This window comes from Stegodyphus dumicola, chromosome X1 (assembly GCF_044657685.1).
Source record: "Stegodyphus dumicola isolate Sdum_Otavi_A_Nest chromosome X1, ASM4465768v1".
NCBI lineage: Eukaryota > Metazoa > Arthropoda > Arachnida > Araneae > Eresidae > Stegodyphus > Stegodyphus dumicola.
Window position 1 is genome coordinate 97865589 of NC_140780.1, and position 27155 is coordinate 97892743.

General features: G+C 33.0%; 1 protein-coding gene across 1 annotated transcript in view; it reads left to right on the plus strand.

Annotated features, from left to right (window-relative positions):
• LOC118183902 (peripheral plasma membrane protein CASK-like) overlaps nt 1-27155 on the plus strand; it is a 367998-nt gene that overhangs the window by 75668 nt on the left and 265175 nt on the right. The window contains exons 5-6 of the mRNA XM_085807886.1: nt 13601-13776; nt 26668-26843. Of these exons, the coding sequence (XP_085664012.1) occupies nt 13601-13776; nt 26668-26843 (352 nt within the window). The remainder of the gene's footprint in view (nt 1-13600; nt 13777-26667; nt 26844-27155) is intronic.

Here is a 27155-nt window from a genome sequence, read left to right on the forward strand (position 1 = left end):
GGTTGTCCGAGTGTCAGCAATGCAGACGTGCAAGCTGTTGCCGCACTAATGGACAGTGATCGCCACCAAACGATTCGTCAGCTGGCCGGACAAACAGGATTAGCGCATACGACTGTGCTGCACATTCTGAAGGAACGCCTGTCCATGAGAAAAATTGCTTCATGATGAGTTCCACATCAATTGACGGAAATGCAGAAATGGCTACGATACGATGCTGCCCGAACCCACCTGGAGCGCTATGAGCATGAAGGATATGCTTTTTTATGCCGTATCATTACGCTGGATGAGACTTGCGTCCGATCGTACCAGCCAGAACTGAAACGCCAATCAAACGAATGGCATCATCACAGGTTACCACGATGTTCGAAATTTCGTCAGAACCCCAGCAATGTGAAAGTTATGGTGATTCTCGTGTAGGACTGTGATGGTGTCATCCTAACGCATACCATTCCCCCCACAGCAGATCGTCACTGCGCAGTATTACTGCTCATTTTTGGAGCACAATCTTTGACCAGCTATGAGAAAAAAACGGCGACACTTTCTGCAGAACGCTCCTCTCATTTTGCATGACAATGCTTGGCCGCATGCAGCGCAAGCTGTGACTGATTTGTTCAAGCGATGGGGCTGGGAAGTGCTTTACCATCCACCATACTCCCCAGATCTAAGCCCTTGTGACTATGACTTAATTCCTAAGATGAAGGAACCACTTCGTGGCACTCACTTCCAAACTGTTCCTGAGATTCTTGCGGCAGTAGACCGGTCCATTCAAACTATCAACAAAACAGGCGCTGCTACAGGTATTCTGTGACTTCCACATCGTTGGAAACGGGTTGTACACAATGCTGGTGACTATATTGAAGGACTGTAAAACATGGTGACATGAATCACTTTTGTATTCCTTGTAAATAAATAGTTGCCACTATTAAAGTTCCAACCCTCGTATTATGTAAGAACCTGAAAAATAAAGGATAACCACACTGGATCTGAAAATGTTTCTATATTTCACACATCTGCAAGAAACTAATAAGGTCAACAATGCCTTATTAACTGAATTTGTTGGCAGATGATGACTGAATATAGGAGACTTGTAAATAGTATAAAAGCACACCAAATCTATATCAGTGTCTGAGTCATCATATGTGTGAATGAGTGCCTATTATAAATTATGTACTAATCTTACTCTGAACTGCTTAGTATGCTTATGCACTAATTTTTGCATTTTCTTAATTCATAAATTTAATTAGCATTATGACAAAATTAAATGTCTGTAATAACTTGTGACTGAAAGTGTTGTAACTGAAACAATTGTATTTGAAATTTTAACAACCAGCTGAATATCACCTTTTTTATAATAACTACAGTTGCCTAGTAAATTATTCATTAGCAAAGCTTACAGTTAAGTACTCTATAGTATTATTATCAGTAACTCAGACATCATTACTTACATCTAACATTCCACTTCCAGAACAAGGGTTAAAATTTTTCATCTGCCATTCACTGTGCCAATGCCTGAAATTGAAACCATTTTATAAAAGTCTTTAAAAGAATAATTCAAGCATTAAAATAAATGTTAGATCATAACTTGGTCATACACACAAAATATTTTATTATTTCTTTATATCAATAAAATAATATGCTGTTCAGTGCTGAATGAATTAGTTAACAATGGGAGAGAGCCAATGGTTGTGAAATCACGTCGTAATAATAAGAGAATTTATAAGAAATGAAATAAGGGTTTTTATTGTATTTAAATTACACTATTTAACTTATAGTTAAGAATGATTACCTATTGACTGTAATTCAAATTCATGTATGCATCTCTGGTGCATACTTTCTACAACTTAACTTTTGCTAATATTTCTGTGTAGTCAGCTTGACAGGTACAAACAATGATGCTTGACAGTCATAATTCTTGTCTTGCCTTCCTGCTACATGTGCAATACATGTTTTCCTATAACTTGCATGATGGTATAGCATATGCTTTTCAGTGTAGAAATATACAATTTTATGAAGAACTAATTTGCAATAATATATAGTACGCATGAAAACAATCTGTGTACATTTTATAATGTTGATGTGCAATTTTATATAATCATTCACGAAAAATTGCATATATCTAGTGTACTTTATTGTTCATTTTAATACTATTTTAGGATTATTAAAAATCATCATCAACTCGTACATGTTCTACAATCATCTGCCTTTTAAAAATAGAACTTGTTATATTTGATATGTCATGAGTTTCTTCTATTCAGTAGATATTTGATAACGTAAGAATTAAGTAAATTTGAACCAGTTATATTTCATTTTTACCAAATTTATTACACTTGCACCACAATACCAGTTCATTACATTATTTTATATTAACTTCAAACAAAACATTGCAGCACATTTGGAGATTAAAAAAGATGGTCACTTCTAGAAAAATTAGTAAAGTAAAATTATATAAATGCACATATCTTGTATTAGTTTATCTGTAATAAAATGAAGCTACAAAAACTAATAGTTTTCTTCTTAAAGCTTTTTGAAAATAATATGTTCCTTAAAAAAAAAAAAAAAAAAAAAAAACAGTAAGTAAACAATTCCTTTTTTAAACTTTTTTCTTTTCAATTTTACATTTTGTAGAAAATAAGAAATATAGAAAATGTTAAAAAATTAATTATATTGTAGTGAAGTTGTGTATGTGGGTTAAGAAGGATGATACTGTGACATAGTATATAACATACTTGCACTTATACTATCAGATTTACAGAAATGGAAAAATATATGCATACCTGAAAGCATTTGGTTTAGAGCTCTGGGCATTTGTATTTACACTGACTTCCTTTACCCATTTTTTGCTCTCCTAAATCGAATTTACATTTGATCGTATCATGAATACACAGTGAACTTTCCAGTTGTTGAAGCAGTAACAATGTTGATATTTCTTTTACAGGCAAAAAATTGTATTTTAACACAGCAATTATTTTATATTTCAGATATACTATATAAAAATTTAAACCCCACAATTGTTTACACTCAGATGGCGGTAATATCTACCATATACAGTCAAAAGTCGTTAATTCGGACTCGTCAGGACTTCGGCGATTCCTGATTATCGATTTTTCCGGATTATAGATCATCAGTTTAAATCTCGCAAGATGGCATGCAGAAATTCTAAAATTAAAAATATGAGTAATTTATGAAATAAAAAACAATTATGATCTAACAATTATGATTAAATTATGATAAATTATGATCAAAATTTACAAAAAAAAATGCTTAATATTTATTTGTTTACTTTATTAAATATTTCTTTCAATGTAATTTGTTTAAGTTGCTTCGTTTTATGTGGTAATACTTTCACTTTAATTCTATAAACAGACATAATTTCTTGTTCAGTTACAAAGTCCCGCTGTTCAAGTCCCGTAATTGCTGTGCCGAGAATACCGACTAACTTGTCAATCGAAATTTTTTCGTTTTCACTAACCTCTCTGTCACCTTCTTCGTGTCTTTATCCATTTTTTGCAGCAATTCCACTTTTTGTTTGACAGACATCGAAACAGACTTTCGTTTTGTAGATCCTTTGGGAGCTCCAGCATAAGAAATTCTATTTGACATAATCGAAAGTTCAAGTTTACTTTTATAACATTGCTCTTAAAGTCTGCAAAAAATAAGCCGCATCCAATTCGAAGATTAAGGAACAACGCAATCATCAACATTAACTGAAATATATAATTACATAATTTTAACTTATACCGTCCGTTATACATTAAACGCGCACGCGAAAACGTATTCTGCGCTTGCGCACACGCATACGCGCAATCGTAAAGGTGTTACGCGCACGCGTAAACGCTTATGCGCATGTGTCAACGCGGCGCATGCGCAGAAAGTTTTTAGCTTTGCGATCCGGATTATAGATTATTCCGGATTATGGGTGTCCCAATTAACGACTTTTGACTGTACCGATTTATCTTCTTTATAAATCGTGCCAAAGTAATAATTTCGGCGATTTTGTCCCTGGGCATGCGCAGTAAGCGACATTCATTTAGCATTGAGGAAGTAAGTGTGCGGTCTGCCATTACGCCTCCCATTGTTCCTTCTGACTATTTGACAACACCGTTAGCTTTGTTTACAAATCGTAGACAGTGTGACGCTGTAGAGGGCGGGAACACTTCCTTTCATAGTAATTGGCTGACTGAATTCCTGTGCTAACGAGAAAATCGTTCCCTGTGGACAGGCGAGCTATCTCAGATATTGTCGGCCAGTTAAGTCGGCCGAGAAAATCGCTACGTGTAGACGGGCCTTTAGAAGTGAATTATTCTGTCTTGTAAAGTTCCACAGAGATAGGAAAAATGTGTAAAAGACCTTTTTATTTGACTCAGGTAAAAGTTAACATTTTCGATGTGCTGACCTTTCCTGTGCACAAGATATTGCATCCTGTGTATGATGTTCTCTAATACTGCAACATGTAAACTGTCAGTTTGGATGTTTATTAACAGCTCATCTTCTGTTCTACTTCAGGGTACTCAGGTTTGTAATGATGTTGCATACAGAATGAATTTAAGGTATTCCCACAGACAAATGTCACGTGGGAGGATGTCCGAAGAATATATGGCCGTGCTCCATTTGCATAATTGTCGAGTCCAAGCCCTATCTCTGCTGCAGTTCAGTAACGACGAAAGTTTTGCAGCGTTTGCCTATATTTCTCACCATTTTTAATGGTGCAGGTAACAGAAGTGGGTCAAGTTTTTTTTTTTTTCTTCAGAAAGTCTTTTCTTGAAGAAGCACATAAATTTGATATGCATTTTTTTTCAAAGTAGAGTTTCTGTCTGGAGTGTTCATAAAAAAATAACATTTTTCTATCAGTCCCATACAATTATGTGTAACTCTAATGTGAAATGCATAAGAAATTTCCAAATTGAGGGAATGAGTAGCACAATGCACATAGAGTGCTGAAGATAATGTTTTTGTCATTTTAGCCTGTATGCCTTTGAATATCCGGACATAGTTGCAGCACTATCCTAACTTTGATTTCTCGTGTATTCTAAATCTGTTGATGTCAAATTTCTTGTAATGGCATTAGTCAAATTTTCTCTAGTTTTCTGTTAAGTTTTTTCACATACACTGGTGGCCACCGTAAATGCATGGAAGCATGCAAATAAAATGAAATTTACAACATGCATTAGCGGAGATGAGATATGCAAATTATTAGAATTTCAGCGCAGACGCACATCACGCGCGCCTGTGGCGCCACTTCCAAGCGCTATTTAAGGCTTGGAGTTTTCGACGATTTCAAGTTCGGCAATTTTTTTTGGGGGGGGGAAGTTTAAAAAAAAAAAAAAAAAGATCAATTATGCCTCCTAGTAAACAGCGATCGTCGTTTGATCAAGTATCCGAGTTCGACAGAGGAAGGATAGTGGCCTACCAAGAGTGTGAATTACCTTTCAGGGAAATCGGTATTCGTGTTGGACGAAACCAAACAACTGTAATGCGGATATGTGACCGTTGGATGCAGGAGGGTACGACGGACCGACTTGTTCGATCGCATGCACCTCAGTGCACCCCTTCACGTGATGACAGGAACATTGTGCACATGGAAGTGACCGATCGCTTAGTCACATCACGAACCATAGCACAGCACATTCAGTCTGTAACGCATCATCCAGTGTCTGCGCGTACCATTCGACGCCGTTTGCAGCAAAGTGATCTGTTTGCAAGGCGTCCATTGCTTCGTCTACCCTAGACGCAGAAGCACAGACGTCTCCGCCGCCAATGGTGCGATGAAAGAAGGATGTGGGCGGCAGAATGGAATGAAATTGTCTTTACTGACGAGTCACGTTTCTGTCTGGAACACCACGATGGTCAGATTCGAGTCTGGAGACACCGTGGAGAGAACATGCTGAACAGCTTCGTTATGCACCGCCACACTTGTCCTGCACCGGGTATTATGGTATGGGGCGGTATTGGATATCACTCTCGCACTCCACTAGTACGCATTGCCGGTACTTTAAATAGCCAGCGCTACATCTCCGAGATGTTGGAGCCAGTTGTCTTTCCTTACCTTCAGGTATTGCTCACAGCCATATTTCCACAGGATAATGCGCGACCACATGTGGCATGCATTGTCCAAGGGTTCTTCGTCAATCGCCAGATTGAATTGCTTCCCTGGTCGGCTCGCTCTCCGGATCTTTTGCCGACAGAAAACATGTGGTCCATGGTTGCTGAACGATTGACCCAGATTACATCCCAAGCTGCCACACCAGATCAACTTTGGCAACGTGTGGAAGCTGCTTTGTCTGCTGTACCCCAAGAACACATCCAAAGTCTCTTTGAATCAATGCCGACGCGTGTGGCAGCGGTAATCTCCAACAATGGCGGCTACTCTGGCTACTGATTCTGGAAGGAACCACATTTCACAGAAGTCTATAAATTTAATCATTTTATACTTAGTCAACATTTTATCTACTAAATGAATTTTGTTCTGATATCTCTTGTCTTTCTTGGTGTTGCAATTTGGGTGGTCAGCAGTGTATCTCACATAAATTTAGGCTTGTTCTTGTGAAGAAATATCTGTAGTTTCGTAAACTATAATTGAAAAACATTTGCTTCTATTTTCTTTTTCAGCTATCTTTTCCAAAATAATTTTACTGCAAGTATTTACAAGTTCATTATGTATTTTGGTGAAATTTGTGTTTGTTTTTTGCTGCAGAATATCATAATTTTTAGTACATGATCTCCTACATCTATTTGAAGTCTCAGGAGTTGATGAAAGTTTCCTTCATTCTGATGAGATTAGATGCTATCATCACTGACATTAATTTGTCCAGAACCACAATGACCTCATAATGGAAATCCATTTCTATCACAGAAGATCACTGTTTTATTATATGAATAAGTTTTTTTTTTTTTTTTTTCCCGATTTCCTTTAGCTTGATGAGTGCTGGGGATACATTAAGTATGGGATGCTGATGACCAAGAATGATACTGTTACAAATTTTGTATATATGTAAATAATTTTTGTGAAATTGTACTATCTTTTGTATAGTGTAACATGAAATGCTTGAAAAAGCGACGCTGTGCCGGAAAAATAAGGTTATAAAGGCAAGTCTGTTTAACATTCCGGTAAATTCTCGTTAAATTGGCGAGAAATCGCCAAGCGTTTCTGTTGATAAAATAAATTTTATTAAGCTAATATCGGTTCTGTGTGCATTCAATCTATTACGAACCCTTACGTACGCAACAATATTTTTTAAATGCATCAGCATAATAAGAAATACTTATGATATTTTTTCTCTTGATGGCGTGGAATTTTTTGTTATAATGTCCCCCCCCCCCAGTTCTGAAGTGGGTCATTCAATAATTGTCTAGGGTTCGTACGGGCCTTAAGAGTCCTTAGGTTTTGGGAAATCGATTTTTGGTGCTTTAAAGTCCTTAATTTCGGCCCAAATCGGCAGTAGGTGATTAATTTTAATCATTTGAAATTTCTGTCTGTTTTTACGACTGCCATTTGAGTGTGAATTAGCATTTTGGAGGAATGTGTTTGGCGATTCACTGACAAATATGGTTATCTTTTGAATGGGTGAATGGATTCATGGGTTATAATTTGTTCCTATTTCTAATATAAATGGTGAGATACTCGAGTTTCTGAGCAAGAAATGAAACATAAGCTTTTTGAAATTACTTCATTTTTTCTAATGAAGAGCTTTTAAACAACTTTTCGGTTTGGGGAATATGAATTCTTTTATTAAACAGTTCTAAATTTCTTGACTTTTTCTACATTTTAGCGATTTTGAGATCAGTTTCTATAGAAAATTTTTAATTCCAAGATCTGGGTATTTTTCGACAATGTTTTTTTTAAACGTTATAACATTGATAAATTTCATTAACGTAATGGTCATATATTGAAATTATATTTAAAAGTAACATTAAAATAAAATATTTTTATTTTTTGTTGTCATATTGTAAAGTTCCATTTTTGCCACTTATTATACAATATTTTGAATCTGAAAAATAAACGAGGTATGGTGCTATAAAGCACAATGAACGAGACAGTTCTTAGCAAAAGCAAAATAGCTATGTAATTAATTAAAAATGTATCCTTTTTAATTTTTTCATGATAAGAGTTTTTCCCATGTAATTGGCTCAACATATTCAGAATTCTCAGAATATGCATCAGTTTTCGGCATAAAATTAATTTTACGCTTTTCTCCTCTGATTTCTTTTTCCTAAAATATTTCTGGCTTTTTGATGTTAAAGAATTGGCAGGGGTAATTTTTTGGGGAGATTTTAGACATAGCAGCTTGGAAAATTTAGAAGTATTTGGAGGCAAGATTTATAGACTCACTGTTCTAAAAGATTCCAGAAAAATGTGACAAAATGAAAAATGTCTCCATGGTATTAACATGTTATGGATGTATTTTACAGAAAGTTTGCGATGATTTCTTACTTTTTGGAGAACATCTGGAAGAATAATGAAAACATAATATTTGAATGTTATCTTTTTTCCTAACTTGTTTATCTTCCTTACTTTTCACTAGACACAAGCATGGAAAATATCAAAAATACTTCTGATCTTATCACATGGACAGGCATTATAGAAAGGAATTCTTTTTATTAATAAAGAAATTGAAAACTGACAATTTAAAAGATTCATGTAATGTGTTTTAATGCATCATACACCAGAGTCGTAGCTAGGGTTTTCAGCGCCCAGGGACAACTGAAGATTTCGCGCCCCCTACTGCTTGCCAAGGATGGAAAACATTTAATTCTAAAATGTCGTAAAATCAGTTTGGCGCCCCTTGGATTCTGCGCCCGGGGAGAGATGCCCCCCTTGCCCCCTTCTAGCTACGCCCCTGTCATACACAGGGCTGGTGCATGGCATTTTCTCACCTGACGCAATCTCTGTGATTCCTAAATCCTCCTGCTTAGTGCCTTTATAAATTCTGCTTCTAATGCCTGTAACCGGGCCTTACCATATATATTTCATATTTCTTCTGAATGTTCACATTACTAAAGAAATAAAATTAGCAGCTTTTTCTATACATTCTAAATGCGCTTAGCTTTTTTAGAATAACATAAATCTTTACTTAATTCCAAAAGGAAAAGGAAACGTGTTGACCAGAATGCAAATCACTAAGACTGTTTTTAAGTTGAGGTTTGAAGTGTAATACAGAGTGTGTTTCTGACCTCCGCTTGCTCGCTGCAGTAGTTCGTGCCAGCTCTTATAAATCTAATTATTTTTCTTTGATTATCGCTGCCGACATTTGAATTTGTTATAACGATAGAGTTACTGAGCCAACTTAAATTAAAATTAAATTATATAGTCTTTGACACTAGTCCACATTTTTAGTGTGAATTTGACTCTTCTTGTTTAATTACATCACCACGAGCTGTAACTGATTTTCTTAGCATAAGAACATGCCTGTATGGGCTAAGTACTTTTTAAATAAGAGGCTTATTTAAACCTTTGTCTGACTTTGTAGTTACTTTCAGACATAGCGATAATTTGCTTCACGTCTGTCATGGGGTTTTCGACTATTTAACTTTTACCAGATCCAAGTAAACGCTCATAGGTACATTGTGGAGAGGTTGACAAGTTAGGAGATAAAGCACGCAGAAACTAACGAGAGTATTGGTTTGCGTATTGAGGCAAATCTCTTATTGTTAGAAAATATGCTTAAAGATAAAGAAATCGATACAAACTAAAGAAAATGTCTGTGAAAGCTTCAAATTAAAAAGACGCATAAATATTTTGTTGAGTGTTGTTGCTACGAAACATAAATTTTTTGACACCTCTGGTGTAAAAAATGTAAATGTTAATGCACCTCTGATGCTTTAGTGGCTTATTGGAACATTAAAGTATATTAACTGGGTTACAATCCCTGGGACTCTAGCTAAAGTTACGATACTAACTGCTTCAGAAAGGGCCCAACTAACTTTCAAAACTTGCCAACCGTGCCCACATCAGTTTTTTCAGGTTTGTTCTGATTAGCAGGTCTTTCTCTAGGCAAGCAGCAGTGGTGACAACAGCCAATCTTTTGTTATGAGTCATGTCGCTTGACATAAATCTACTTGCTATTTACTAAACCTCTAGACTGAGCAAGTATGTGACAAAATGACATAATCATAAAAGTCGATTAATATGTTTCGAAAACGGGTTTCGTTTTCCTATTTCATTTGAGATCAAAAACCGAATAAAGAAGCTATTAAATTTTCATTTAAGACATTAAAATTCATATAAAACCGAAAAATCGAATCTCAAATGTACCAGGAGTTTCCCTGCACGCCTCGAAACACTTGGAAAAAAGAATTAAACATAACATTGTGCTAAATTGACTGCTCAAAAAAAAAAAAAAAAAAAAAAAAAAAAAAAAAAAAAAAAAACCACAAAACTAAAGCTTACTTATGTGTGCTAGTATTTATTAGTACGTGTTCTTTGATACGTCTTTTGAAGTGTCTGAGCATTTCTTCTTTCCATTCTAGGTAAGTTAGTTTTGTACCTATGAAAGTTTCTAGATCTTTTTCGAATTTTTGATAGTGCATCGACATTTAGTGCCGAGATTCATTAATTGCCTTAAATATCTGTCTTCTATAATTTCTAAATTTCCTGTAATAATATGTTGGTGAAGTTGATCCACATAAGGGCTATATTCTGGAAGGTTGTAGTTTCATGTACCTAGAGTATCATCAATCTCATGGTGGTTAATTTTTTAAGCTACTTGGTGTTCTTTCATATTGATAGCTTAATAATTCCTGTACTTTGTCAGGAAACAGATGCAATTTTATAAAAGTAAGTTTGAACTTTTGATTATGTCAAATAGAATTTCCGATGCTGGAGCTCCCAAAGGATCTACGAAAACGAAAGTATGTTTCGATGTCCATCAAACAAAAAGTGGAATTGCTCCTTTGTTTATCTAACCTTATAGCCTTTGTTTATCTAACCGTTCCGAAATCTGTTTATCAATTTCACGCTGCTCTGCGCGGGGGGGGGGGGAGGGGGAACGTGGCGGCGCGCAATGAACTGGAATTTGATCTGTCAACACTATCGTTATCTTCAGGGCAGATGTTTTATTTTATTCGGCTTATAATTCCTTATTAAATGTAGTATTTCATCTCGATGTAATTCGTCTTTGATGTGATTTAAATCAAATTCCTCGTCATTATAAATATCACGAATACAAATCAAATAGTTTTCTGGTTGCAATTTTCTAATTTCGGCTATGCATAATGTATGCTTTATGCATGCGCGCGTTGAAAGAAATGTTTAATAAAGTAAACAAATAAATATTAAGCTTCTTTTTTTTTTTTTTTTTTTTTTTTTTTTGTAAATTTGGATACCCTTTAGATCATAATTGCTCATTATTTTATAAATTACGGTTTCATATTTTTAATTTTATAATTTCTGTATGCCATCTTACCAGATTTAAACTGATGATCTATAATCCGGAAAAATCGATAATCCGGAATCACCGAAGTCCCGACGAGTCCGGATTAAAGACTTTTAACTGTATACATTTTTGCCTTTCAACTTGTAAGAAATTATCACATTCCATTTTTCATATTCTTGTGGTGTAAGAGGCTTGTAGTTGGAGGATCCATTGTTTAAATCCCAACAAAGGCATGATTTATCACATTATTTGCTTTGGAAGTCCTAACAGTCTGTACAAACTAACTATGAAATTTTCATTAGCTTTGTTTTTTCATGTGTTCTTAATTTTTCTTTCCTATGAGCCATTGTGATTTAAAAAAGTCAGCAACAAAATTACATTTTAAAGTCCAAAGTATTTGCTTTAAAACCATGAATATGGTATAATAGAGTTTTATGTGTTTGCAACAAAGAAAATATTATCTAAATAAATGTAAAATGCTTCTTTTAGTAATTATTTCTTCTTAGATAGGTAGTGTAGGTTTTTAAAACCATATTGCTTCATTTGCATACTTTTAGTTTATATAGAAGCTTTTATTCATTAATTTGCATAAATGTAATATTGATGATGAATATTCATACATAATTCTGACTATCTGTAAATATAATAATTGTGGTGTATAAATAACCTCAATACATTATTTGTGAAACATGTAGTTGAGAGCCTTTAAATAGCTAATAGTTAAATGTACCGTGTGTGAATGCAGATCTTGTGATTCAAAAGCTGTAGAATCAGATTCTAAGCTCACATTCCTTTTTCTAGAGATACTGTTGACAAAGAAATTGTATTATGGTTGCCGCGTAAACTTACAATGATTGTCTATAATTTCTTGCATCTCTTAACAGAAGAATTGTGCCATTTTCTTGGACACATGGAAGATTAAATGGATGAGACATTGTTAGTTGGCCAGTCACTTTCAAATTATGTCACAAAAGAAAACATTTGAATTTATACATTGTAGCATAAATTAAGCATGCTAGTGCAGAAAGTGGCTCTAGATCAATGGAAGCATGCACTCGTGCATAATATATATTGTAGAGCAATTTCAGCTTTGTCAAATGTGGAGTGGGACAGGACAAATTGCATGTGCCAGATATTATTACACAAGCCTTTTGTTGGAAGTCTGGCATGGAATCTTGTTTCTTTGTCTGCTGGTGAACGCTGGTGAGAATGTTACAGCTGTAAAGTATACAAATGATGTGACATTCTGAGCTACTGTGCAAGGTTCAGTTGATGATATAATTTCCATTTGATAAGATAAAACTTATCTATATGGAATACTATAAATTCTGTATAAATATTTTAAAAAAAAATTCACACCAATTAAAATTCTGCAGTTCAATTTTTATAATGCTATTTCAAAACTAACAGTGTTTTTATCAGCTTTTATTACTAAAATCATCAGCGTATTTTTTTTTATATTAAGTATATGGATCAATCAGTAAATAAGTGGCAAAAGCTATAAAATACTACTTTGCCACAGGTTCTATTTTTGAATGCAATTTTCATGGTTTTCTCCCTGTTTGACTTGAATCTGAACCAGTTTCCTTAAGAAAGTTTTCAGTAAAGGCTTCCGTCTGAAATTTACATGCTGTTTGCCATAAGTAATAAAACTAACTCAATTCCATTATTTAATGAATTTAGTATGATAATGTTTGATGTTTCTTTAATTTATGGAAATCAAGTTATTCAACCTGTAACTTTTTTTTTAAATAGCTTAGTCATTTCTTCAGAAGTAAGATTAACAACTATGGAGTATGCATGCATTTTATGATAGAGGATTTAAGTTGTGAAAAGTGTTAACTGATAAAAACCCCTCAAGAAAAAGTACTAAAAATTATTCCAACTTGATTTCATTCTTGGCTCAAGTTTGACAAGTAACTGTGATTTTTATTGTTTTCCATGCATTTATAAAATTTCTGCAGATTCCATGATTCATCATTGTAAATTTTCATTTTGCTTCACCTCCCCCCTTGTTTTATTTTTTAATTCTATAATTAGTAAGGTTATTTCTGAATTAATAAGGTTTTATATTTCTTATAACTATTATTTGCAATGTATTTTTACTTGCCATTTACTTATATACTTACCATATACAAATTGTAAATCAGCTGTATTTGACTTTGTAATTATGATTTCAAGCTTTATTTATAGAATTAAATAAGAATGCCTTTTTTTGTTTGTAATTGCAGTCACTACTTGAGGCAAATCTTGGAAGCTGTATGTTACTGCCATAGTAATGATATAATTCATCGTGATATTAAACCACAGAGTGTCCTTATTGCTACCAAAGAAAATTCTGCTCCAGTCAAACTAGGTGGCTTTGGAGTTGCTGTTCAGTTGTCCGGAAATCAGTTAGTAAATCCAGGTAAAATTTTAAAATACCTTCGTTCAATGTACATGCTAACTTCTCTTCATCTAATTTTACAATTTCACCTCTGATTTATAGCATTTGCCTTAAATAAGCTTTGATCTGTACTGTACCATCTTTAGGACAATTATTGCTGTATAATATATGCATCCAATAAATTAAATGGTCATTGCCATCCTGAACATAATGTGCATTTGAACTAGTTTCCTTTGGAATAAGGATGATTATAAATTATCAATAAATTAGATAGTGTATGTGCAAGATAGTAATCCTTTTACAGCCTGCTAACTTGCTTTCCTTCTTTTACAATTTAGTCAGTTCGAGGTTTATTTTAATCTTTAAAAACTTCTCCTTTGATTACTATAATTGAATAATTCTTAAAGTTATTTTTAATACTGGAAGCTGTTGGGTTGTTTAGGTGTATAGACTGTCAAAAATGACTTGCATTATTACATCCCACTGTGCATTACTTTTAGAGTCATCTATCAACAGGTTCATTCCTAGCGGAAGGTTAAATTGTGCACAGCATGTGGGAGCCAAATTTAAGGAGGGTGAAATTATTTTTAAACATATTTCTGTAAAAAAGGATGACCAATTTTAATTTGCACGAGGGCGGTCGATGGTCTAGGGTCGACACTGTCTATCAATCAGTATTGTATCAAAATTTTCATTGGAATGCTGACTGCAGAAGTAAATGGATATGTATGTTTTAAAAACATGGTCCTAAATATTAAACCTAGACATGGATTTTCAGATTTTACAAGCTTTATCTGTCTAAAAGCTGTTTTGACTGATGCTGGATCAACAAAATTGATACTGGTATTGGTTTAAGATTGCTTTTTTACATAATTTAAAAAAATATTAGTGAGTTCTTAGTTTTAAACAACTGGTGACTATTAAGCTATTTGTTTAAAAAAGTTTGAAAAGATTTATTTGTTCAGAAGGAAAGTTTGCCAGCACGTGATAATTAAATTAGGACAAAATTCAATATTAGACTGATAGTGATTTTGTAGAATTTTAGGCATTTTAATGATTCCATAGTTTCTTTCCTTAAAATGCATGACCATTATTCACACAAATTTTATAAGAATGAAGCTGGAGGTTTAATCTTGATAATTTTTCATTAATTTAAAGAACACTTACATGAACAAATTATCATTAGCAAATTTACTAAATTGTGTAATCCAGTTTTCAAAACAGAAAAAGAAATATTATGTAATACAGTTACTTCAATGAGTTTTAGAGAAAAAGGACTCTATAAAATAAAACTTGAGATAGTCGCTTTTCGTTAATATGACTAATTGAAGAAATTACAGCTATATTAAGAGTAAAAAAATGTACATAGAACAAAAAATTTGTTTTGATATAAACTTTAAAAATTTCCCTTCTTGATTAATTTTATAATACACTGTTTGCTTTTTTCAAGTGTAATATTTGATAACCTCTATAAATGCTACACACCTTATAACAAAATATATTTTTTATTACATTCATAAAACCAGTTTTTATTAAGAGAGGTACGTACATCATGCAAAAAAATTTATAGTGCCCTGCTCCATGAAAAACAATCTGAAATCAAAATACGCAATTAAGAATATTTAATCATCATTCTGAAAATTCATTAATAAAATAAATTAGATGTAGGAAAACTCATAAATAAAATAAATGATTGAATGATACAATGATCCTCATCCTATCCTTTAAATGATACTTTTCAGATATTGTAACGAAAATTAATGTTCTGCTTTTGGATAAATGGTTCAGTAAGGGTTGGAAATGTACTGAATTCTTGAGGCATCATGCATAAATGATAAAAAAAATAATTTTCATATTGTTGAAGTGTATCTTCTTAAGGGGACAGTACTCCTTTAAAATTATTTGCATCTTCTTTGTGCAGTTGTCTGCCATATATTGGTCTAACCCACAACTTCTGTTTCTCCTGTTACTGTAAGGCAAGAAATAAGATAATTTTTTATCTAGCACAAACTGGATACATATTCAGTAAAAAACATAACCACAGGAAACCGAAATACCACACAAAAATACACATTTTTGCTTTTCCAATATGAAAAGCCGTCTAGTGTGTGCGTATGACAACTTTTAAAGCGAAAGTATCACTCTAGTATGAATTGAAGTGTGCAAAATTCCCCCCTACATTTCTGCTTTTCATGTCAACAGGCCAGTGTGAACGTGGCTTTAAAGGACTGTGTAGAATTTTTAGTTTTGAAAAGACTCAGTCTACTTCCTTATATCCACAGCTAAAGAACAAGGGGAATGAATTTATTCAAACAATATTAGATCTCCTGATATTCATATCCCAGAGTCAGCTGGACTGCAACCAGAAACTGCCTTTATTCCTTCTATCATATAAGGCTGCATTTCTTATGTGTCATATAAAAGCAATCTTCATCTTCTTTCTCAGCTTGTTTTGGATGAGTGTGTGGCACACCTTCTTTACCTGAGCAGTAGCTGCATGCCCATTTAGAAGTTGTGCTTTGGCTTGCTAAAGGAAGAGTCAGCATAATGACTGAGAGGCTTAAGATGAAATGCAAAGCCAGGTTGGTAAGAATTCAAGGGAAGAGACCAAGTGGGGTTGTAGAACCCAAATTAATGAAGAAATCTCATCTAACCTGTAGGCATCATGTGAGAGGAGCCTTTTGTTGGGACAAGAAACTGAATAATGTTCTGGTGTATCCTTTGTTTCTAAACCTTAAGACTTGCACCTTACTGTGGTAAGGAAAACGGGTTATATTTGGTCTGGGTAATTGGGGTGCCTGTTTTATGCAGTCCTTATAAAGCCAATGTTTTAAATTCATAAAAGTATGTGTGATTTGGTTTTTATATATTTCATAACGTTGTGATTTTTTCATTTATTAATTTATCACATTTAGTGGAACAGCTTTATATATAATAAATTAATAAATATGTTTTCATTCAAACTTTTACCCCTTATTCTGCATGTTTATTTTACATATTATGATGTAATTCTGAATTGATTGACATTTGAATTGTAGAGAGAGCTCAACTACGACCTTAGATATAAACAGAAACTCTTATGATGGGAACACCCTTCTATAACATAACATTATCACAGCAAGGTTTGTAAGCTACTATAAACTACCAACTTACTGTATCACTGTGTTACACTAATGTAAACTGGATTAAAATGTGTTAGGTTAGGTGCTATGATGCAATGTTTTTACACTCTGAAAATCCAGATTGCTCAAATATGAAAGCGGTAAATGCATTATTGAGCTACTGGTACTTGTTGTCTCTGAGAGTGCACAGCTTTGTACTGTAGCAGGATTTCTTATCTACTAGCCTGGAATTTTTCAGTAATATTGCTATACTTTCTGTGAATCTTTACTTGTGAGTGTCTTTGTTTTGTTTTCATTTCAATGTGATATTAATGTGTTACCATATATATTTCACTACTGCATGCAAGCTGCATTTGTAACAAATGTAGAATGTTTTTTATTCTCAAATGTTTAATTATTTTATGCTGTGTTTTTAATGAATAGTTTTTGTGTACTTTTGTCTGGTTCATATACATCAGTTTTATTGTTGAGTTTTTGAGTTGAATTTTAGACTTATTAGGATGTTACATAAATAAACAAATATAAATTCTCTAAGTTATAGTTTGTTCATTTGTCAAAAATTTTACAGATTTCATATTCCAGATAAATTTTGAAAATATTTGGCTTTTTAAGTGTGTGCTTTTATTTTAATTTTCATTTTGCTGGTTTTACTTTTGCATCATGGTATCATTTATGATGGATTTCTTTAAGAATTTTGTGTTTGCTAAATATGTAATTACGTATTTCATTCTTCAGAATTTATCATTTCATTTTGGTTCATGTATTACTAGTTCCTGCAGATTCAAGTCTGGTAAAACATGGTTTTGGATTTGAAAGTTTCTTGAAATGCTAGATATTTTTTTTCATTTTGTCATGTTTTTATTCTGTCTGAACTGGCTTTTGCAACAGTTGTAAACACGTTTTAAAAGATTTCTATTTTACAATGTTGTATGTTCTGAAATCATAATTTTCTTTTCTTTTTCTTTTTCTTTTTTTTCTTTTTTTTTTTTTTTTTTTTTGTGAAAGACTGAAATGATGAATAAAATGAAACATTCTGTATTGGGAAATAAGAGAAAACATGTTATCTATATATGTGAATTGAAGTGCATGATCCATAATTTTGAACTACCCTTTAGTGGTTGAATCTGTCCATCTAAAGCATGTTGAATTTAGGTAGGTTAAATAAATAAATAAAATTAAAAAAAAAAAAAAAAAAAAAAAACCTATGGTCCAAAAAAATTCTATATCATCTAAATGTAATTTTTTTGAGGGAGGGTGTATTATATATTTTATTTTGACATCTGGCTGTGTCATTTATTTTGATAGATTGCTAAGCCATTTTATGTCAGTTTTTTTCAATATCTTTTGAGCTTAAATTGCAAACTGTAGGAAAAAAAAATTAAGGTTACTTTGTTTTTCAGAAAAATTTTGAAGAGTGGATAGTGACAGTCTTAAGCTTTCTCATAAAATTCTCTCTCTTATAAAGGATTTGGCTTCTGTAAAAATCTTTTGTTGTCTTCAGAAGGTAGCATTTTATTCTCTTAATAGGCATGTAAGCTCAAGCGAGAAGAGAAACACGGCAAAGTAAAATACACAGTTAAGCAAACTAAAGACCTTATTTTTGGTATAGATTTTAACCAAGTCTCTGTAATCTTCGAGGGACCTGATGAAGATGGACCTGTACCCGTTCACCCTCAAAATCACCAGAGTCTTGGTTAAAATCTATCCTAAACATGAGGCCATTGCTTTGCCTAAATCTTAAGCTATATATGTTGTTGTGAGTAGCCATAAGAGTAAAGCATTTAATAATTTTGGGGGGAACAAGGCAATAACATGAATTTCAGAAAAAAGAGAAGAATAAAATAATCAGAGGAGGAGCATTCAAGTATCTAACTGAAGGAGAATTTTGATTTGAAAGCTCAAAATCCCATTTGGGGTTATCATGCCTGTGTCGTGGCTTCCATTATTTAGCTAAGATCCTCATTCCCTTTTGAAATACTGAAATATATGTATACAGTACAAAGTTCATAATCTGGACATCCATTATCTGAAATGGTCTATAATCCGGACCTCAAAAGCCACAAATGTTTTTTTTTTTTTTGGTATGCTTTATGCTTGCACGTAATGTGTTTATGCATGCGTGTAATACATTTACGCATGCTCGTTTAACCCTCTGAGAGCGTTATGACCGGGTTTAGGCGGTCAAGGAGACCTACCTCAAAAGCGTTACTGACGGAAAAGTGTTTGAAAGCGTTACTGACAGTTCTAGGCGGTCACTGGCGATGACCTCGAAAGCACTATGACCGCCTTAAAGCGGCCGTGCAGATGTCTTACCACCACCCTTATTTTTGGAACCCTGGAAATCTCTAAATGACAACTGTCAGTAGGAGTCTAAGAGCTTGCTGTGCTTCGTTTTAGATCACTACGTTTTATCGCCAAGAAAGTGTTTAGACATACGAGAAACTGACGCGAACATTCTTCGCTAAATAAATAAGCAGCACGTAAAAATTTTCCAATACTATCTTTAAACAGATAACATTTTCATAATATATCCTTTAGATTTCAAAGTAAATGTTCAGAAATATGCAAAACCCTTTTGAATTCAATTAAAAAATAGCATTTCAAAATATTTGCATTATTTAAATAAATTTACTAATGATTATGTATATGCATAAAACCGGCAAGTTAAAAACGTTCAATTAATTTGCGCGAACCGAATAGTACTGCATTCAATTAACCTGAATTGCATGCAATTGCATATAAAGAATAACATTACTTAAGCAATAAGTCAGATAAAATTTAGAAAATCAATAGTCTATTGTAATAAGTTATAATAAGTGTATTCTTGATACGGGTATATAAAACACAAACTAATTTAATAGTAAATATAATAATGACGAATTAATTATTCTTTTTGAAACAATACTCGTCGCTTGTATTGGTTTGTTGAAGTTTCATTCTAATGCATTTTAAATGATCCAGTGCTTTTAATATACATTGATATGAATGTGATTTTCATTAGATAAAATTTTACTAAGTTTGATTTTCTTGTGTGCTCATGCTTTACATAATATATATTACTTTGCTCAATGCAAGCAGCAATGAAGAGTTGAGTAAAAATTTCCATATTTTGTTTCATAAATTATTAAAAAATAACCTACAGCGTAACATCTGAATTTCTGAAATGTAACCACAACTTTTCTAAGAGTTACAATTTTGAATTAAAAAAATAGCAGTAATTAAATAATAAGAATGAAATACTAATAAGAAAAGAAGCACGAAAGTTTTTTATGTTTGTTTAGTTTATTTTATTGTTTTTGGATATATATTGTTGGCGAATGGTGAAGTTGTCGTTGGCAAATGACACACAATAAAGAAGAATGTTCTGTATTATTTAAAATGCATATAAATTTTCTTCAAAATAGTATCAGCCTTAGATTGAATGTTGTCTAGACAGCTGCAGTAATATTTTAACTTGATTAACATATCAAATAAAGTTTCCTTTTAAATAACTTCGTCAGCAATCTGAAGAACCTTTTCGAATCATTAGATGATTTTGAATAAAACTTGGATTAGCCCAATTGTAAAAATATTTAGAATTACAGAAATAATAAAAGCTAACCTTATTTTAATTTCTTTATCAAAGCACTACAGCAAGAAATGATCATAAAATCTGAGCCTTATGCTCAAGATTCATAGGTCTAAGCAGTAAAAAAAAGCTTGTCCCGCTAGAGGAAATCGCCACATATTATGGAAAAGATTTTACAAGAGATCATTATTTTAGACAAAACACGACTTTTTAAATTTAATCTCTTGTATTAGAGATCAAGTATTTTATCATAATTTTATTTTCACATATGCAGATGATCGCCATGTCCTTCCATAGCATAAACTAAAGAAATACACATACCAACTTCAGTCATGAACATATGACTTAAGAGAAATTTGTTTTGACATGCTGCGCAAAGGAATGACTAAATATTGATTTATTTTACATTTATGTTAAGTGACAGTGATTAAAAAAGAATAGCTGTAGATGTGTAAAAACCCTGTTCTTGTAACCTTCTGTATTTCTAAAGGAAAGCTTAAAATGATTCACAATAACAGATGGCTTTGATCATTCAGTAAAGTCATCGTAGCTAGATTCAGTTCGCGGTTTTGAAGATTTGCAGTAGTTCAGATTTGTCACCAAAAGAGTAATTACACCCCTGGGGGACTGCTTTACTTTCAGAACGGAAAAACAAGTTTTTAAACATACGTATACAAAAGACGTACCTTTTCTCACAATATAAATGGCAGATGGGACAATTTGAACACATGGTTTCAATCAGTTGCTTCCTCCTAACAAAGGTTCCTAGCAGTCTTGTACTATTTTAAATATGCTGTGTTCAAGCGTTGTGAATGCTTCCATTCATTATTTTTAATTTGAAACAATATTAAGTTGTAATTACTGGTTAAAATTTCTTAAAATAAATTGATACATTATACGAAAGTTTGTAAAAATTAAAACTGGATTCACTTCCTTTCACATAATTTCTGTCTAGCTCTTCCAAAATATTTTAAAGCTTACTTTACAACATACTCGAAAAGTCTACATTTTGAAAAATAGTTTTAATTGGAATGTATTTTCAAATGGATATTATGTTTGATTATTTTTTAACTTGTTGATTCTAAACTGATCGTTGCCTTTTCAATCCAAAAAATTTCGTATTATAGATACTATATAAATCATTTTATCTACATACACTAATACAAAATTTAACTTTTACATTAGTCCTACAGCAAGAAATTTCAAAATAGAAAGTGTTCTTCGACTGCAAAACGTATGAATATAATAAGTTTCAGAAACTGTATTTACTATGATTTAGGGCTTTAAAATTTTAATATTTATGACAAAGATTTCAGGAGGCATCTTGACATTGAAATAATTGAATACTAATTCTGAATTTTCCAATGAAGGCATCCCTCCTTTTAGGCAAATAGCCCTAGTATGCTTTACATTAGTCAAATAAGCCAAGGCATACTGGTGCTGTAAAAAAAAAAAAATATTGTATTTATCTTAAATAATTTCGACTGCAAACGTTATATTTGTAACTACGGAAAAAATTTATTTTTGTGTAAAATTCTGAATTCTAGAATTTTTATATTACACAGAAACAGAGATGACAAGAAACTAAACAAATATTCATAATTTACTAGGGTATATAAACAATATAATTATTGTTAAATAGATTTTTAATAAGAATATTTTGGAAAAATAAATGATTAATGTAGTATACTTCTACATCGTACTTCCTGAGAAGCTTGCATCCTTTAAAACAACAATAATTAAAACAAAGGATGCATTCTCACTGCATCTTTTGTTTTAATTGAAAACGATGAAACATTCTTGAATCATCTGACTAAGAAGTGGAATGCTTTCGTGGAAGATTCTGAAAGGAAACTTGCCTCATAATCGTATTTCACATGGAGAAATCCTAAATGTTCCTATGTAGTTAGGCTGTACGCCATGATTTGAATCCATATTGAAGGATTAGATTCTGTGGTCTTATCCAGTCAGCCAGCAGAATACCCAGTTTCGTAGAAAACTACAAGAATCAAGTCATTAAAGAATTTGCTAATACATTGCATCGGCTAAATAATTTGCATGTTACATAGATTTAAAAATTCTAATATAGCACGCGAAGTCACATTTTCTGAAATAGATATGGGTTAGCCAAAGGTCGAGCGGTAATATCGTTGAACACTGGTAGTTCGACCACCCGGACTCAAGTTCTGGCAAACAGGTTGACTGCATGGATGCTTCTGTGGTTTTCCTGCTGTGTAACATCAGTACCAGCCAATTTCACTTGGGAAGTTCTCCCCAAAGACATACTTTCGTTAGTAAAATAATACTTTCTTGCTTTGCCGTAATCAAATAAACTAAATCTAAAACTGTCAAATGTTTTGCCGCCTTTTTAAGGGAAGTTTCACTTTCAACATCCCTAACAGTAACGAGATAATTTTACTTGTTCGCGTATGCCATACTGACATATTTTACTTGTTCAAATATTCAGGAGGATAATTATAACTCTATTTTGGCTGATCGTAGAATAGATGGAAATAGACGATAGAAATGGATCTTTATGTAGATCTTGTGCCCTTGTTATATTGTGTTTTTTAACTGACTGCTTATACATACATTTAGATACCATAACTTTAAGACTATCAAATTAATGTATAGAAATATTGCTTTAGAAGAATTTTAAAATGAATATTACAAAAAATATTTTCCAGAAAGACAATTTAAGGTGGAAATTATTGTGCGATATTCATTTTAAAACAATATTTTTTTCCTTAAACTTATAAGGTACTTTCTCTCTCCCTTCTGCATACCTTTGTGGTGTAATGTAGCGCATTCGGAGTATATTCGAGAGGTTCGAGTCCCGGCTAGGGCTTTGCTCATTTTTTATGTGTCTCCACAAATAATCTAGTGTTTTACAGTGGTGTCCGAACTAAAAAAAAGGGGAATGGATGATGATTCTTCACCACCAGGATTTGGCAATTGGGTCTCCTAATCTCCAGTCGGCCTTTAAGAGGCGGAGTATATAAGGTATTTTCTAACTTCTCGCTGCATCCTTCGTGGTGTAATGCTAGCACTCTCAGCGAGTATTCAAGAGGTCCAAGTTCGAGTCCCGGCAAGGGCATTGCTAATTTTTCACTTCCTTTGCATCAAAAAAACATAATCACTCTATAAATTGTCTTTCTGAAAACAATATCTGGTTTCATATGTAATATTTTACAAAAACGATTTTTAAAAAATTTAATCACTTATTTTTTAAATTTTGCTTTAAAAAAGGTGTATTTAATGTGATTCTCTTAAAGATATGCTATTGAGATTACTTCTTATCTTTCTTGTAAAATATTTATAAACAAATAAAGCTCATATATTTGAGATCGTTTGATATTCAAACTATATATTTATTTATTTTGAAACATCTTAAAAAATCTGATGCGGACACCACATGACTTCCTTGTACGCCAAATAAATTAAACGCAATTTTTGCTAAACTTCATTTAAACGTATTTCGTTTGAAAATGAGGTATGAGCTTCCATTTCAAAATGCCCCTTTGGCACTGCCGATTGCAATAAAAAAGAGAGGTGCACAATTAAATGTTATACCAATCCGATACAAAAACTTTCAACATTCTACGGTTAATCGTTTTTGAGTTATGCGATATACATGCGTACATACGTACGGATATGTGGTCACGCTAAAACTAGTCATAAGTTCAAAATATAAAATTTTAACATTTTATGCTGAAGTTATGTGACATACGTATGTGTAAATGTCATGATGGAACTAGTCAAAATGGAAATTTCCTTTGAAATATGAAAATCGAAATTTTTCGTGATTACAATATTTTATTTATTCCTCACAAGTCAAAACGATGTCATAAATAACTAGCTACTAATAAATTTATGATGCAATCTAAAGAATTATTTAAATATAATCCTTTAAACTGGAATGAACTTAGAATATTTTAAAATTAAAAATAAACATAATATTAAAATAAGTTGCAAATAATTTGTAGTCGAAAAATTGGAACATGAGAGAAAAAAATTTTCACAAATTTCCTTTGTATATTAAAAAGTATTTTCTCAGAAAATAACGATAAAAAATGCTATATTAATTTTTCACCATTATCGAAGCAATTCCTTAAAGAAACTGAAAATTTAAAGCATTTTAAGTAGCTTCTCTTATATGTATGATGTATATTGACTAACTTTCTGTATTCGGCACATATCTTGATTAAAGTACGTGTAATATACAGCATATGTGTTAGTATGCAAATTATAAAGTAGCCAAATAGAAGATAAAATACCATTTTAGCAACCAGTCATGTAACGAAGATACCATAAGGAGAAAAACTAATTTCACTCGCTAAATTCAACGGAGGGGAGAATTAGCTTAATTATATCCACATGGTAAGGGGGGACCGCTCTTGAAGTAGTTAGAGTAAAAATACTTGCCGTTTCTGCAACAGACCAGGTGAGTACACACAATTATTTTTTGTGCCGTTTCCTGAAAGGCCCTAACGCTTGGGGAGGGGTTAATGTATAATGGATGGTATAAGCTAGGCTAAAATTATCTTTACTGATTCTAAGGCATATCAGTTAATGTTGCAGTTTGCGCTATTCCTTAATCTTCTAATTGGATCCGGCTTATTATTTTTTGCAGACTGTTAGAGCAATTTTATAAAAATTAAGCTTGATATTTTGATTATGTCAAAAAGATTTTCCAATTCTGGAGCTGCCAAAGGATCTACAAAGCGAAAGCATGTTTCGATGTCCATCAAACAAAAAGAGGAATTGCTGCAAAAAAATGGATAAAGGCATAACCATCTCAAAATTATGCGAGGAGTATGGAATCAGATGGCACAAAGGAATTTTTTGTGGAAGCATCTTAAACAACTTACACTGAAAGAAATGTTTCATAAAGTAAACAAATAAATATTAAGCTTTTTTTTTTTTTTTTGTAAATTTTGATACCCTTTAGATCATAATTGCTCTTTATTTCACAAATTACGATTTCATATTATTAATTGTATAATTTCTGCATGCAATCTTACCAGATTTAAAGTGATGATCTATAATCCGGAGTCGCCGAAGTTTCGACGAGTCCGGATTATGGACTTTGTACTGTATACATATAGGAAGCATTAAAAGAAGGCAGCTCTCTGGGCAGGCAACACCAATTTTCCATCATTCAGCTTCTACACAGACAGCATGAGCATCCTACAGACACTGAACAAGAATGGCACACAAGCCTTCCACATCTCTTCATTAAACAAGTGCTTATTACCTTGTCTTCTTCCAGGCAAGTGTCTCTATGCTGGGTATGAAGTCATCAAGGTACCCAGGGTAATGAAAGGGCCGACTCTTTAGCTAAAGAAGTCACCCATTCGTTGACTCAGAGATACCACTGTCCATAGTCGCTGCCAAACGCAAGATCTTCTGCACCTTCATGTCCATCTGGCAAGCTCGCTGGGACGACTCAGAACACTGGTTGACACACCTACTCCATCTTTCCCTTGGTTTCCACCAAAAGGCTCAAAACAGATTTCTATCTACAACAAGCTTTCACAAATCAAGGAAGATTTCCCACATACCTCAGCAGGTTCTGCCATCAAAACGTAAAATGCGCCTACAGTGCTTCAGCTTCTTCAGCAGATGTTTCACATTACATCCACGACTGTCCACTCACTTCTTCCATCAGAGCTTTCCTTCCTTAGTTCCGGGGATCACAAAGCCTCAAAGACCTTCTTCAGGATTACTACAGACACAGGGCGTCAGAACTATCATAGAGCATGTTTATTCTAAGAGAAACATAATCATAGCAGATAACCAGGTCTAGGCACCTGACAAAATGTAAAGGCAGCAAGCCTCTGCTCATGTATATATGTAAATATCTCTAAGCTAACTAACCCTTTTTGCTAATTTTATGCTAACATTCCCAAAAAGCTGTAAGTTGGAGCACCCAACAAAAGTAGTAACTACTGTTTATCTGTAATAAGGTTGAAAAAATAAACAACCAAAATAGGTTGCCATAGCAATGATCAGAATAACATGACTGACCTGTAGTGCCCATTGAGAGGTGAAGCAGGTGGAATAATAATAGTGATCTTTCTTATTTATAGTATAAAATAATGAATAATCTTTCAGTGGACATTTATACAGGCTGTATTATTTCCCTTTAATTGTTTTATTTTTAATATGCCAGCAAAATTCTGACAATAATTTTATATAAAGCATGCTCCATCTTTTTAGGCCGAGTTGGAACACCTCATTTTATGGCACCTGAAGTTGTCCAGAGGCAATCATATGGCAAACCTGCTGATGTGTGGAGTTGTGGAGTTTTGTTATATACATTGCTCAGTGGAACATTACCATTCATGGGGACCAAAGAAAGACTCTTCCAGAATATTTGCAGCGGACGACTTAATGTATGCGCCCAGTGGGAAGACTGCTTCCCTAAATGGCTAGTTGCTGTCCTGTTTCACTTTGCTCTTTCATCTCTTTCTTTTTGGCTTTTCATGATTGAAGATTTGTTTTTTTTTGGCAGTTAAGTTGCATTAAATATTAATTTGCATCTTCTTATCTTTTTTTTTTTTTTTTTTTTTTTTTTTGTTGTTGTTTTGTTTATTGGAAATTTTTTATGAGTTTATTATTTTAACTTGTTTATATCTCCCTTAAACTTTCTTCCTTACCTCTGTTTTGATAGTTATTATTATTGCATTTTATTCATTGTATGTTAT